General features: G+C 43.3%; 1 protein-coding gene across 1 annotated transcript in view; it reads right to left on the reverse strand.

The window, feature by feature from the left end:
- Positions 1-4,357: 4,357 nt before the first annotated feature.
- LOC129099110 (voltage-dependent T-type calcium channel subunit alpha-1I-like) overlaps positions 4,358-15,964 on the reverse strand; it is a 105,720-nt gene continuing 94,113 nt past the window's right edge. Inside the window, exons 33-36 of the mRNA XM_054608279.1 lie at positions 11,143-11,280; positions 8,893-9,109; positions 8,055-8,293; positions 4,358-7,754 (exon numbers count right to left, since the gene is read on the reverse strand). Coding sequence (XP_054464254.1) covers positions 7,023-7,754; positions 8,055-8,293; positions 8,893-9,109; positions 11,143-11,280 — 1,326 coding nt within the window. The 3' untranslated portion in view covers positions 4,358-7,022. The remainder of the gene's footprint in view (positions 7,755-8,054; positions 8,294-8,892; positions 9,110-11,142; positions 11,281-15,964) is intronic.

Here is a 15,964-nt window from a genome sequence, read left to right on the forward strand (position 1 = left end):
GCTGAGATAAGTAGAAAGTCAACAAAGCTAAAACCACACGCTGCCTGTTTGTGCTCCACCTGACTTTGAATTAACTTTCATGTGTAACTGCTTTGAAGTGCATGGAGGTATTTCAAGGTTACCATAATTAAAAGGTCCAACTAAATATCAAATAAATAAATTGCATGAATAAGAATCTGCTGCCTTGTTTGCTCTGGACGCTCCCCAATTTGGAGGACAAAAGATAAACTTTGTTGTGCACTTTTACAGCAGCAACTGTGTTACAAATTCAGCTTATGAGTTGCACAAGACAGTATTAGGTAACTGTATGGAACTTTTCTTTGGAGGGCACGATACATTTTTACTAATAATTCTTACATTTTTGCTTTGTAAAAAAAATGTAGTGAATTTTTGGAGGTAGGGATCCTGTTTGAATACTGAGGCTGTGTAATTAAATCTGAGCTGTGTTATTGGTCACGATCATGAAGAGTTAGGTTGTGTTGTCAGGCTGCTTTCTGCCTTTCTCTCTGTACTGTAAGGCAGAAGCCTTTTGCGTAGCATCTTGATGCAGAAGGTTTTCGCATGGTTAACGTTGTGAAACGTTGGAGGTTAGGTTTGGGCTGCAAAATGACTTTGTTTGGGTTATAAAAAATCCACAATGGTTTACCTTAAGATACTATGGTATGCATGCTTGTTTGGTAACTCAAACTGTGGACGTAGTGTCATCGTAAAGTCCAATGATATAAGTCAGTAAAAATAACTCCTTTTGGTTTCACACAGGACACACATGCCTTCCCTCTGGGTGAAAGTCCTGTGTTTGTTTGTAATGTGTTAACTGTGTGTCTGCTTTTTGGTGCTGAACAGGTAAGAGTAGGCCTACAGTGGGTTTTTAAAGCTCAACACAGCTGCCTGCAATGGCAGAACATGACTCTATTAGAGCAGTGGGAGTAAACCAAAACAGTTAAGTTGCTAGCTGGATCTCAAAACAATGACCCTTAACCATAAATCTCCCTCAAGCCGAGGGGAGCTGCAGATTCTCTGTAGGTTCATCAATACAACTGACCCCTTACCCATTATCATTGTTTTCTCGTTGTCATTTGATAAAGGTGTTATCATAAAAACACCTGTAATAGCCTTTTCCTTTTGTTTGGTCTTGCAGGTGAAACAGAGGTCAGCAATGTCTTTTCTTTCCAGATGCTCTCATTCTTAAAGTCAGCAGTAAATATAATAAGAGGATTGCTTCTGAAATGCTGAGGGAGTTTTGCCTTGTTTTCATGTTAAGGGAAATTGCTGAGTACAGAATTCAGACAAGGCAAAGATGTGACAGCTTGAACTAAGATTTCAAATCTGTCTGTTGAAGAAACACAGCCCAGCATATGACTGAGCCGCCTGAGCTCCCTTGGAATAAATCCTTCAAGGCGTAAACCAGTCGCTCAACATTGTTGCTGTATTATTTTTTACTATTATCTTACTAAACAGTCGGCCAGGTGGTGAGAAAAACAGTCAATCATCCCTCGCGAGGAAAGCACAGCGAGGCTGAAACCAGCAGCGTCAGCAAGGCTCCCAATCTCACAGTTTCAGCTGCCACAGCTTCTCTTACTCCACTAATGGCTTCATGTTGCCGAGGAAAAGCAGAAGGAAGACTGAGAAGAGAGAAAGAGAGAAGGAGAGAAGGGGGAGCAATGATAGCAATGATCCTCAGACAAGCGAACTCCCTAACAGACTCGCTAGTTTGTGTGTGAGAGTGAAGACACGTCTACATATGTGCATTTATGACTGTGTTTGTGTGGCCACGAACAATAATATGCAAATAATGTTACATTTCATAACGGCAAGCAAATCTAAACAATGAGCTGAAACTATGAAGCAAACAACAAAAGGGACGCTCAAAAGAGAGAAAAATCCTCAGAAGTACTTTAAAGTTCACAGTTTGCAAATCTTCTGGATATTGACAGCTACTTTCTCTGATCTTTTACAGTCAGCTCATTTCTGTGGCTCCTCATTCATCCTTCACGCCTTTTATCTGGCTCTCTCCCCGGAGTCTGGGATACAATCAATGGTGGGCCTGGAAAAAGTCCCTGGGCAGTTTGACGGCTAACAGGAGCTGGTTTCCATACACAACCTTGATGCATGTGTGTATCAGGAAAGACTCAGGTGTGGGTTCAGGTTTTGCTGACTGATGTGATTATATAAACGGGAGAAAGAGATAGAGTGAGTGAAAACTGTTGACACATTCATTCTTTAAATAATAATGACATTAAACCGCATTGGAAAATAGAACAACACTCATTTTACTTCATTTTTCAAACTTTAGTTCCCCATAATGCTCACTGAGCCTTCGGTTTGTCCTCTCTGAGTGTGTTATACCAGCTTGATATCACCGTTTCATGGCCCATGTCCCATGCTTAAAGCAGGTCCCCTTTAAACACATCAAAGACACTCATTAGGTGACAGAGACTAAAACACCAAACTGACACACTTTATGAATAAAAAGTTTCACACTTCCCCCGGGAAAAACAGCAACACCTCTGTGAAAACAAGTTGGATGTTGTCAGAAGTTTTCAATTCCTCCCTCCTGAGCCCAGAGACAAACGCATTAATGAGACACAGTTGTTTGGACCTTGTTTTATCAGACTCATGTGTGACAAAACTTTGGGGTAGCACCACAGCATTCCTCTTCTCTCTTCTTGAGGCTGACCTAATATCTTAAACAAAAAAACGAGATGAGAGTTATTTTCTTCTTTGAAAAGACGCCTTCCTTAACCCACTTTAATTCAACGCATCTTTGCCTCAGAAATGTACATTTGAATAATGCGCCATGCGGTACAGAAGCACTGTAAATGTTGTAGCTCAGACAAAACCTGCGGGTTTCCAGGTGAGGTGAAGAAATGATCTTGTACCCAAGAGGCGTTGATGTCTCCGGGCACTTTGTGTGTTGCCTTGGGAGGAAATCGACCAAATTAGCACACTGACCTTTTATGTTGCAGGAGGTCACTTGTTTTCTTCAGGTGACGGAAGGCAAATCTTTGTCAATGCCCCCAACATTTCAGATGAAAGGCCACTTCTTAGACCTTGCAGAACACTGAAGCGATGACATATTCACTCAAACGCACTTTTTTGCTTGCATCAACTCACGCTCAAGCGCACTCAAGAGTCTCAGAGACACATGCACGCTTAGCGCTCACCACACACACCTCCACCCTCCTGCAGTGACATTTGAAGGACAGCGGGCCTGCAGGGAGAGCCGGTTTTGAGAGGTTAGACGAGGTGGACGGCTGGCTGGTTGAGGGTGTGAGGTAAACAACACCTCAGAGTTCAGCATGCATGCCTAATGCGCTCTCTCGCACTGCCGGCTCTGCTGGGCAAGGCTTCTGATGACAAGCTGTCTGGAGCAGTCTCCTGCTCCTGCAGCATCTCACTACCTCAGTCTCTCACTCTGTCTGTTGGCCTTACACTGTCCAGCCGACAGTCACTTCCTGCTTTTGCCTCCCTGTCCCATCACTGGCTTTCCTTTCCCTGCACTAGACTGTCCTGACTCAACCTCTTTTTCCCCTTCTCCCATATCAGATTATTATGAATTTAAATGTAAAAACAATTATAACTATCTGGTGAATAATGTTTTGCAGAAGTTTTTGTTGTGGCTCGGACTGATTCTTTTTTAAGTGGTTTCATAGCAGCAGTCAAAAAACACTGGGGCATTCCCTTTAACTTTGTACAATTTTATGAAATGCATACTAATGATATAATCATGGTCACTAGCAGCAATGCACACATGCAGATCAAAATACAAAGATATGTACAAATATGAATTGTACACTCTTAAGGTGTGTTCAGACTGAAGGCAAAGCTAATTTTAGAGGCGGCTTGATTGCATACAACTTCAATGTAGAGCAGGGAAACAGGTTTGCACAGGGCAGCGGGAATTTAAGCAAAAACGCATCCGCACAGGTTGAAAATGTGGAAACTTTAGCAAAGAATGTGTGCTTATCCGGAGCTATCGTACTCGACTTTGTGAACATATAGAGACAAGAGGGGAAAAACTTCAGATCCTGGTGATTTGGAGCTGAAGCACACACATACTGTACAAAGGCACACTCTGCTCACAAACAGTTGGTGCATTGTTAGGTTGTTTCAGCTAACATCTGGACTGAGGGTGCATTTGGCTGTTTGTAGCGTGTAAACACTCCAGCAGTGAAATTTGTGCGAATAAAGTGAGGTGAAAATTTGCTCTGGGTTCAGTCTGAGCACACCTTTACAGCTATCTTTAAAAAAATTACCAGTGGTTTTTACCCCCCGACCTGAGTTCAATAACCTCACTTGTTCATGTTGTCCAATTGCAGCCCATCTCTCTACTGATTGGTCTCCGAGAGGGCAGAGGTGCTATCTGATTTTTTGTAAGTTCAGACAAGTGGATGCAAAAACAGACAGTAATGAATACTGTAGTATTCTGAGGAGATAAAAATCACATTGACATCTTTTACTCAGGGCATACACATAAAACATTTATTGCTGCGTAGTCAGGCTTTAACCTTTGATGCCATATTCAGTTGACACAAGGATTTGTCTCAGAAAGATAGGAGGATGTATCTTTGAAGCTAAAACAGCCCTTGGTTGCTTCGTGTTTTCCCAACCTTTAATCTCAGGTATCCTCACTGACAAACAGGACACTTCAGGAAAAGGCAATCACTTCACCTGAAGTCATGAACACACACGCACACAATCATACACTCAGACACACACACACACAACTGTCTTTACTATCACGCATTAATACCCAACACCATGTCATAAAACATAGTCATCAAAGTGATTTTGCATGATGAATAAAGGTGAAACCCTCGGATGTTTTCACATCACCTCATTCTTTTTGAGAAATTAAAAAAAACTAAGGTAATGTTTAAAACACAAGGGATACAACAGTCTACCTCTAGAAATCAGGCTTAAAGATGAGCACCTCCTTTTGGGATGGAGCGATTAATCAAGCGGCAGAAGCCAAAATAAGCTTGCATTAAACGATGCAAAGTTTTGTTCATTGTTACAGTATCAGCTTTTGATGTTCAACTATGGTGTGAGAAAAGGGTTGCTACAACACAGTGTGTGTGTGATGAGAAGATGAGTGCATTAATGTGTCATTTTAAGAAAAAGCATACCGTATTGCAATCCCAGAACCATGCTTAAGACGCACTAAATGTGTCCATAATCGATATGTTGTGGTGTAACTCTCAAATTAAAGCTTTCGTAGAGATGGTTTACGCTATTCATGTTTGTTTTTTAGCATAGGAGGCTAAAAGCAAACAAAGTTCCCTGTGTGCAGCCAGGAATGTCTGTGAGCTAGAACGATCCTCATGTGCTGAGTGAATATGGCTGTTCCCATCTCCGGTTGTCCCCTGGGACTCCAACATTTGAACAAAAAAAAAAATCCATGAGGAACCGGTGTTCCCAAAGAGAAATGTGCTGGAGGGAACAATCACATCAGCGCACAAAGTTAGTTTGAAATTTTTTGCTTCGTTGTTTTATACACCGTCCACACCTTAAAAAATGTTATAAAACTGGAAGCCACTGGCAGACAAAAAGTCCTAGACAACAAGTCAAAGAGATCAGATGGGTTAAATGAAATGGGGACAAAGTAACGGCAACACTTGCACGTGCCTATTCTCTTTTCTACAAAAATAGTGGAATAGAAATCACATGGTTATCACCCAACATTGACATCTTGATACACTTCTGTATATAGATAAAAAAAAATCTTGGTTAAATGCAATTCCATCATGCAGACAAGGTCCCGCGCCTCTCTTGTGAGTTTGTCCGTTCATCACGTATCCTTCAGCATGGTGAGAGGAAGTGGTGTCAAAAGGAGTGTGCTTGAAGTCTCACTTTATTAAGAAGCTGTGGACCATTTTTTTTTTTGGTGCACACAAGGCTGCCCCATGCACACGTTATTGTTTCTTCTGATGGGGTTTGTAAAGCTCCATCCCACCTAGCTCTCATTTCATACTCATTTCTTCATGTTTGAGAGAGTGAGAGATGCTGGAGATAGAAAGAAAAATAACCAATTTCACGAATCACTCCATGCACGGTTATACCTCCGCAATCTGTCAATTTCTTTTCATTTTCCGCCGCCACTCAAGACTAAGCTGACGCAGGCACAGAGCTTTGATCAGTCAATAGCTATCTTCTGTTTCAAAAAATACAGAGGTATGGTGAAGTTGTGAGAATGATTGAATTCATGCCTTGGATACCTGAGGCAGCGCTCTCACACGGACTATGAGCACACACTCTTGAACTCTCCTCCACCTTGCGTTTTACTCTGAACTCAGCAGAAGGTCCTGTGCCAGAGTGAGTCGGACCTGTTGTTTCCGTCTGCCAGAACAGATGGACATTAGATCCGCTTTCTGCTTTCCCAGCCAAACAAATGACCTCCTCCTCCTTTTCCCAGCCTTCCTTCCGCCTTAATATATTCCGCCATTTTCCAAACCTCCTCCCACTTCCTTGCTGCACTGCCTCTGAGACATAAACGGATCAAAACAGTCTTGGTTGCCATAGAGAGCTATTTCAGTTTGGGTACTTCCATTTTTGCATTTTCAACCTCAGTGAACCCAAGCCGACACCGGATAAAGGAAACTACAGTAGAGCAACAAGAAGACTCTTTCTTGTGTCTTTAAGTTTAAGCTCTTTCGTCTTTGCTCCTATTGACTCCCTGATATGAATGGGTCTCCTGGTCTTCCAATGTGAGCAAAACCTTCCATGTCTTCCCTTGCAGGTTCAGCCTCCAAGAGGGTTTAAGGCCTTAACTCTGCAGGCCACATCCTCACCAGCAGGCTAGAACCAAGACCACTCCCCTAGGTAGCACGAAATAGGACATGGGCTTATCACAAATGTATATAAACGGGTTGAGGGGGCAAGATGAGGGTTTGGTTTTGGAATACGGGACATCATGTGTCATCGAGCCTCTCTCTCCCTGATGGAAGCAGAGAAAGTGAGAGGGACAGCTATGGGTTTAGATCCAAGGAATGGCGAGACAAGGAAAGAGTGACCAGTAGGTTTCATCTGTTTTTCCGACAAGGCCCTACTGTTGTTTGGCTCGAGCTCTTCCCTTTGAGCCCTTGCTCGCCATCTCCAATTTCAACTCGTCCTTCTCCTCTTCTTGTATCCACTAATACCCCCGTCCAGGGGTTGGCCAAGAAGCCTTGGGGGTCCATAAGCTCCAAGCCCAGAATCTCCCTGCGTCCCTCCCTGCCCCGGGACGACAGCAGCATCCCCCCTTGGTCCAGGCTGCCTGTGCTGTTGCACTTCTTCACCACCCCCCCCGGGTACACCAGGGAGCTGGGCGACAGCAGCGAAGTCAGCGACAAGCTGCTCAGCGTCTCTGACAAGTGTTCACTGTTGCCCGCTTGGCTGGAGCCACAACCACCAATTGAGGATCCGATACCTATGCCCAGGTCCTCGTCTGAAGGGTCGATGGAGTCGTCGCGGGTGTAGCCCGGGCTGGTGCTACCTCGGCCGCTGCTCTGGCTACGCTGGTGGCCCCTGGTGGCCTGGAGGGTGAGGCCCGATGAGGGGCTCGGCCTCGGTCTCAGGGTCTGGACTGGGGAGGAAATGGCAGTGCCGTCTTCAGGCAACGGGAGTGGGCACATGAGTGGTAAGGGAGCTGTCGGCAAGGGCAACTCCAAGTTCTGTGGTGGGGAGATGCTGAAGCTCAGTCCCTCTTCCAGGGTGGTCTGGAGGCTGCCCTCAGAGCTGCCTGTAGCAAGGGATGAGTCACTGTGGGACGGATACTGAAGACAGAAGGAAGGAAGAAAGAAAGCACATGAATCCAACTCTTTAAGAATGTAACATTATGTAATATATTTAAATGCTGATTACAAACCAGGTTTTATAGTAATTCATCATCTGCTGTCAGGGACCAAACTTCAGGCCATTTCTCACCCAGATCAGCACAAAATGAATCCTCTTTTCTAACTTCATTGTTAACATCAATCTAATGACTTGCTTAAGCCTCTTCCACACTTAAACCTCACATCTGTCCAATAACCTAATTATCTGTGTTTCGCCTCTCTCTCCTCCCCTCTCCCTACCTGTGTACAGAGCATCTTGCTATGGGCTCCTGGGGAGCGGAGTGAGGCCCAGGAGTCTGGGGAGGTCAGCCTCAGGCCCCTTGACAGCCGTAGGCTCCTACTGCGGGGAGGTGCTGGGATGGCTGCTCCTGCAGGGTGGAAGAACTCTGCAGGCAGATGGAAGAGAGGAGAAATGCCACTGGCTCCTCCTCCTCCTCCTCCTTTGTTTCTTTCCTTGTTGCTGCTGCTGGAAACGCCACCTTAAGGAGGGAATACACTCTTTTCATTTTTCATCTTTGTGTCAATGTATGGATCGTCTACACTTCTCTTGTGAATATCCCTTAAATGAATGAGAAGGATTTTTTTTTCCATCTGAATATTGTATATTAATAGCTATTAAGTCAACAAGCTAAGCACAACATGTGCAGGTGGACATTGTGAGTTGATGCTCTGCAGGGCGGTGGGTAAAAGCACCAAACTGTTTCTAGATTTATGTTGATGTTTTAATTTGACGTGTGAGTCTGAGTATGTGCTTTGTGATGAGATCCACTGAAGAAAAAAAAAGGATTATGGTAATACCTTGTAGTAGCTGCAGATATAAACAGATGTGATGCAAATCATTCAAGCTTTTTTTTTGCAGAGGTACAAGTGCCCCTTGTATGCCCTCTTCCTCATTTTTTAGAGGTACATTTCTGGGACCTATATAGTCCATCCTTTAATGTATAATATGTTTTCTTTAATATTTTCTGGGAAGTAAAAACTTTGTTATTTCTAGTACATATTGTGTATTTCCTGTGCTACAATCAACTTTACTTTACTACTATTTTTCAGTGGATTTACTCTATCTGGTTTTACTCACCAGGGCTACAGTGAGGTGAGCGCATATGTGGTTGGTGGGTTTGCATCTCCATCTCCTGCAGCGCGGTCTCCACCTCAACTCCAATGCTGAGGGCCCGGCAGGGCTGGCCCAAACCCTGCACCTGGCTCTGCACCACGGTCTGAGTCTGGAGGCCTCCTGCGTGACCTCCTCCACCTCCAGCCTCCTCTGAGCTGTGGGAGTCACTGCTGCTGCTTCCCTGGAAGAGAAAAGACGATCTGACATTGAAGAGAAAGTCTTTGCCAATTCAACTCCAGGATAGCTGCATCAAGTTAGTGTTTGGATGTTCTTGCAATTTTAAAAAGAAGATTAATTTAACATGGAGGGGACAGGTTCAAAATGAAAACATAGATAATTTATGTGCTGAATGATTGGACTAGTGTGCTGGAAAATAACTCAAGACTTAAGCTCTTATTTCTTTTGCAAAAGGACAATTTAAGTTTAGGATTAGCATTATATTATGTTAAGTAATAATTCCTGGACCAAGCCTGATAGAAAACGAGTTCAGCAAAAAGCAGCCCCTCTGGCATCCTGCAGATATCAAACATGGCCTCTGATTCACATCATCCCTGGGGCTTTTCATTAAGTGCTAGTGAAAGGTTGAGGACTGTTAATGAGCTGAAAGAGGCTGTTATTGTCATGTTAATGTTAGATATTGAAACAATAAATGTTTGTTTATAAATGTGTCAGTGTGTGTGATGGCTGCAGCAGCTGGAAGCGGGAAGCAGGAGGTAGATTAAAGCAGGAGTTCAGCTTTGTAAGCTCTTACCTCATACGTTTTAATTACCACCATGTAGGGACTGCAGAATCATTTAAGCCTGTTCGTGCATGTGTGTGTGCATGAGTGTGTGTGTGTGTGTGTGTGAGTGTGTGTGTGTGCACTTTTGTGCTTCCACGGGTGTATTATTGTATCTCTGAGTCATTCAGTCCCAGCCCCTGAACATCCTCCTTTCAAACAGGACGCCACCCACACCCATAAAAACCTCAAACAACCATGCCACACATGCTTAATGGAGAACACACACACACACACACACACACACACACACACACACACACACACACACACACACACACACACACACACACACACACACACACACACACACCTTTATTTACCAAACAGTAAAACAAATGAAATCCCTAACCTTAGATCCTTCCTCACCTTCCACTTCTCTTCCCCCCCCCACTCTAATGAGCAGTGGTTCACAGCCATGCTTGGCGATAGCAGGCTTATCTGGCTATCCAGAACCAAGGAGCATTACCCCGTTACGGTGGAGGCTATCTAGGGAGGACGGATGATAAGGGATGGAGATAGAGGGTCTAGAGGGAGGTGCAGAGAAGGTGCGCAATTACCAGAGGGGGAGCGCCGAGAAAGGACAAGCATGAAAGATAGAGTCGAAAAAAGGGGGAGAGTGGGTGCCGGCGAGGGAGGTGAGAGAGCCACCCAGGACAGCAACTAGAGAGAGCCCAGTTTTATTCATGAGAAACGACTGTGCTTCTTCAAAGACAAGATAGTTTCCACTGATACACAGAGAGAACGAGATAAAGGAGCCCGAGGAAGCTAAGGTTCATACCTGTAATTCACTAGAGAGCCTACAGCAAAGACACGGACAATATTATATAATGGCCATTTGTTTTGTGTTGAAATGAGAATAAAAAAATGATCAGTGAACTTCTGCCATTGTTTGTGCTTAATCCTCTTGGGGGAGTACGACAAAGTGCTAATTTATGGTGCAATGGGTGTTATAGTAGGCACTGAATCATTTTCTTTCTCAAAAGCTTTTTTACACAAAAGAGTTACACTGTCATGAAGATTTAATTGTCCTCAACACTGTTTGTACATTTGACAAGCAGGTATACAGCCCAACTAAATGTCCCTGGTGCTGACAATAAAGCCGGTGCTCAATCCATAACTCTTTGTCACACATTCGCTATTCACTATATGAGTTATTACTGGGACGAGATGATCATTATTTTTTAAGGATTTTTATCTGTGCAGCGTAAAGAGCAAATACTTGGTGAAGCTTTGCAAACCTTTGTAAAAAGCTACATTTTAATTTCCTCACACTTCTTTTCATTTTGGACTCAGGGATACGGGCATGTGTATATCAGTACTGCATATTGTACTCCATATTTGTTTATGGCTTGAAAGATATGTATTTATTCTTTTCTTTTTCAGAAGTGTAGATCCCCTTCTTTCCCTTCCCACCCCTCTCTGCTCATACCCACCTTGCCCTCTTGCGACAGCAGCTGGTAGGCAGTGTGTTCGTCCAGGCTGAGGTCATCTGGCAGAGCGGGCGATGAGGACTTGTCCGACAGTTGCTCTGACTTCAGCGACGCCTGCTCTATCTCCGCCATCCTGATCTGCTGCAAAAATGTACCTCAGTTATTCATGTCTTAAAAACAGGAAGGGATCGTGAGTAGGAACATCAAACGGTTCAGACTTCCTGGAATTAATTAATCAGAGTTTTATATACTGCATGATTTATTCTGGGGTTCACAACAACCATGGCTTCAGTATCTTACATCTCTCTGTACATATATATTACACTTCTAAAGGATCAGAAACAATGTTTTGACGATGTCTCTCATGACTCCTTTGCTTAAACAGTTTGTCTTTCAGGCCGATGTGAGCTACACAGACAAGATAGGTAAAACCTCCCCCAGGCTTCCATATGCTTCACCAGATGTTGACAATTCAAAGTGGCCAAAAAGCTGTGGCAGCTGTCTGTAAAGAGAGCAGGGGGAGAGATTTCAAGAAGTAACAACATTGCTTTATCATCATTAATGGAAAAAAATATGTGAAAAGAGAGGCTGAATGAGAGAGCGAGAGGCGTGTATCAGAGCAGTGCGTTACAGCAGGTGTATGTATGGATGTTTTCTGGTAAGCACCTGCAGTATCTGCATGTATGTGTAAGCGGGAGTGAAGAGATGCAATTTTTTCCCATCAGGAGTGGTGGTGTAGCTGCACCAGAACCTCATAATTCTGCCCTTATAGCCAACTGAGTATGGTTCAAACACAACGGAACGTTAGATCGTTGCTGTGTGTATGGAAACGGTTTCTAATAGTCCTTGTCGTACTATCACGCATGTACATCCATCCTACAGACACAACATTACCAAACACAGAATAATTGGGAAGCCACAACAATTACACCAACTGTTACGACCTCCCTCTCTCATTTGTTCCCACATTAGCTCCAGCTAAGTTTGTTTCATCAGGTAACTCGGCTCATAATGGCCACCGAATCGGTTTTAAATTATCGCAGCATGAGCCTCCTGAGAGCTCAAGCTTCTCGGCTGTCACTCCTCTCCAGCCTTCCCATGGCAGCACTTGTTGTGCACCATTTTCAAAACATACTGCAAACAGCGAGCTGGAGTGGAAATTCAGAGTTCGTGGTGTGCTATGATGAGCTCAAGCAGTGTTTCTTTAAACAGGCAGAGCGATAAATAGCCAGAGAGAAGCATTAAGAAGGGTACTTAAAAAGGGCCCAATGAAATCCAATGGAGTGAGGCCTGTTAGCAATATATATGAACACATACTTGCATGAGAAAGACAAAGAGGATCATAGAGAATGATTCACAGCCACTATGTAGCAGTAAATTACCGTTGCCCAAGGAGAGAGAGAGAGAGGGAGGGGGGAGAGAGAGAGGTAAGGTGGGATGAGGCAAGGCGGAAAGCAGATGCAAAGCAATGAAACATTTAAAGGAGTGCTTTGTAGTTTTTCTGCTTTATCTCCGTATATCGGCCTTCCCTAATGCCGCTATGTGACGGTATCAGATCTGCTGATTTGCTCCGTGTCTCAGAATCGGGTTACAAATAGCTTCAAAAAGGTCCATGTGAGTCATCGGTCACACTTATCAGCAGGTAATGGAAACCGTAGCCGCTCTCTTCCTTCCTGTTTATGAGCCTCCAGGTACAATGAAAGAGGCACAACGGGTGCAGGAGGAGTTGCTACACAGTTGCTTCCTAGGTAAGGGGAACCAATGGAAAGTGTCCACGGCAGCCTGAGAGCGGCGCAGCAAAGCGTTGTTTCAATAAGCACCGCTGGGAGGCAATGACATAAAAAGGAGAAGATAGGGTGGCTAAGCCAGAAAATAAGCATGACTATAATCTCATGGCCACATCACATGACTCATGGCAATGTGGAGATGGTAACGGATGCAATAATTCATATAAAACATATGATAGACGTGCAACAGCAGTCAGATGGAAATTTACAGCACACAAAAACAGGCAAAAACAGGCACACTTCCTTATTGCTTTCTAGCACAGGTTTTTTCACTAGTCACCAAAGAAATGTTGAAAGCCTGCACATAGGGGATTTAAATGATTTGATAGGTATTTCAACGTTTGTTTCATAATTGCATCAATATAATCATTTTTGTTATCTATACAGCTGCAATTCTGCAACTTATTTCTCCTCTCAGACCTCTTGTAACTACCCATTTGTTGAAAAATGCCAAAGTATTACCGTGCACCAGAGCCCACTCATCATACAGTATCATCAGTGGATATTGTTTTCCCAAATTTGACCAAAGTACCTACTGATGGCCATTGTTTATTTCTCAGCCTTTTCGGGTAGCTTTCTTAACAATACTTTCAAAAAAAGATGCTGCAAGTCTGATGCAGAATCTCAAAAAAAATAGAGTCAGAGAACTTATTTTGTGGATCACTACTGCACGCTTGAGAAGTTTATAATAGCAACTGAATAAACGTTAAAGGCCTTCACTGCTCTATTAAACTGTTCCCTGCAGACTCAACTGTAGTCAGTCTCTTATGAGGCAGTTAGCCTACTTGATGAATATTCCCACTGTCACACACACTGCACCCAAGTGTCCTGCTGCGCCTTTATGTCCCCTTTAACACAATGTCATTGTACAGAACTAACAGCAGAGATAGACTCTCTGGTCTGAAAATGGCACACACACACACACACACACACACACACACACACACACACTAGCTCTCGCTCACACACAAACAGACACTATGCCAGTCTGATGGTTAAAGGACATTGGGAAATGAATGAGAACAGTACATGATCAGATACAGTAAATCGGAGATAGATAGAGGGATAGCCACAGGAGCAGAGGGACTGATGGGAGGAAGAAGCATGTAAAAGAGGGAGGGAAGATTGATGGTATGACAGCATCTGCAGACAGGCAGAAAACAGGACTGACAGGTGAGGAGGTGTAGAGCCCAGTTATTGCTTCTTCTGAGCTGACCCGCTGCACTTTGTCATTGTGATGGACAACACTGGCACAGGTCAGTTTGTTTAAAGAAGGATCGCCTGCGTAAAAAGTACCCCAAAATACAAGCACAAGTAAAGGACAGTGTTAGTGAGTGCATATAGGCGGCATATCACGAATGGTTGCATGTGTGTATGCATGCAATGGGCCTCATTAATCCACATTTCTGCACATAGGGAAATTATCTTGTGTTTTATTAAGGGCTGAAATTCCCTGTCATACTGTTACGTCATAGCGCATAGAGTAGTAGACATGCTTTAACAACATTTCTATTCAAACTGCTCTGTGCGATGAATGAAGCCCCGTGTTTGTGTACGTCCATGAAAGTACATGCAAATGCATGTTCACATGTGTGTCCCTGTTGCAAATGTGCATGCACATAATCAGCTCCCGGACATCATGGTTGTGTGCATGAATGTGTTTCTCTTGTATATGTGAGAGTGTGAGTGTGTGTGTGTGTGTGTGTGTGTGTGTGTGTGTGTGTGTGTGTGTGTGTGTGTGTGTGTGTGTGTGTGTGTGTGTGTGTGTGTGTGTGTGTGTGTTCAGGGTTTCAGGACTAATGAGTTTTACTATTCACTGGTATTGCAAAGAAATAGATTGGTTTGGCAAGTTTTTGTAACAGTTGATGCAGTAAATTTTCTTCCCTCACAACACGCTGGGCAATGAAACCCCTTGTGTGTGCATGTGTGTATTTACTATACGTTTGTTTATACTGTTTTCTGTATATTTTTGCACATGTGCATACATACGGTTTGTATGCTTAGGAAGGTATGTGTCTTTCAGTGTTATTTCTAAGTTTCTACCTTCACAACTATTTGGTGCTTGCATCCAGTGTGAATTTATTCAACATGTCCCTCAAGAGTCTTTCCATCCAGCCCCTGGGGCCATGTTTACTAAGCATCTCAGAGCACCAAATGAGTCCTAACGGACCCAGACTTCTCAGAATAATCTATATTTTGCTCCTACTATAAGCAAGGGAGTAAAAGCATTTTATAAATCAAGATTTGTAAATGTTACTTATCTTCGTAATTATCTCTGTTCAAAAAATCTTAAAATTTACATTAATTTGACAACAAGAATATATATATATATAATGGTATAACATGCCATCTGGGTCCCTCTCATCTGTGACTACATTAATGCATTTCAGAGCTTCAAGGCTGACCTGCTTTAAAGCAAGATAATGAAACAAGACTTAGTAAACCTGTTTTTTTGACCGAGTACAGCAACCAAAACATGGCCTTTCAAATACACTACGTATACTCAGCAATCAGTTTATACTTCAGTCTGTCTGCTGATTGGTCCGCTGATAGTGCTGCTCTCTCTCTCTCACTGACTGAACGCAGCTGTCAAACAGCTAGCGAGGAGGACTACAGGTTCACCTGCGACTCTCTTAAGGGGTAGTGTCATGTTTGACCCAAATGTCACTGGATTTGTTGCTGGGCTAATATTTTTAAATAACATTGATAAATATGGTCATAAAAGTGTCCACGTCTAGCATCAAAGTTGCTTCTGTGCTAATAGTTGTTTCTCTATAATTAGATTGATATTCTGGGGTGGGAGTATTACTAGTATTATTAATACAGGTGACATATTCTGTGTGAAGTGATTCCGACATGTTTGATAAATATTGGCCTCCAGATTGGTCCAGTGGGTGGAGCCTGCTGCTAAAAGTGAGGTTTATTAATGTCTCTGTTTACAATTGAGTCGGACGAACGTTTATCCAAAAAAATGGATGTCTTGGGTTCTGTTTCTGTTGTAAATTTAAGTCATAAGGATGAATTGAATATCTTGGGCT

This window comes from Anoplopoma fimbria, chromosome 11 (genome assembly GCF_027596085.1).
Source record: "Anoplopoma fimbria isolate UVic2021 breed Golden Eagle Sablefish chromosome 11, Afim_UVic_2022, whole genome shotgun sequence".
NCBI classification, from domain to species: Eukaryota; Metazoa; Chordata; class Actinopteri; order Perciformes; family Anoplopomatidae; genus Anoplopoma; species Anoplopoma fimbria.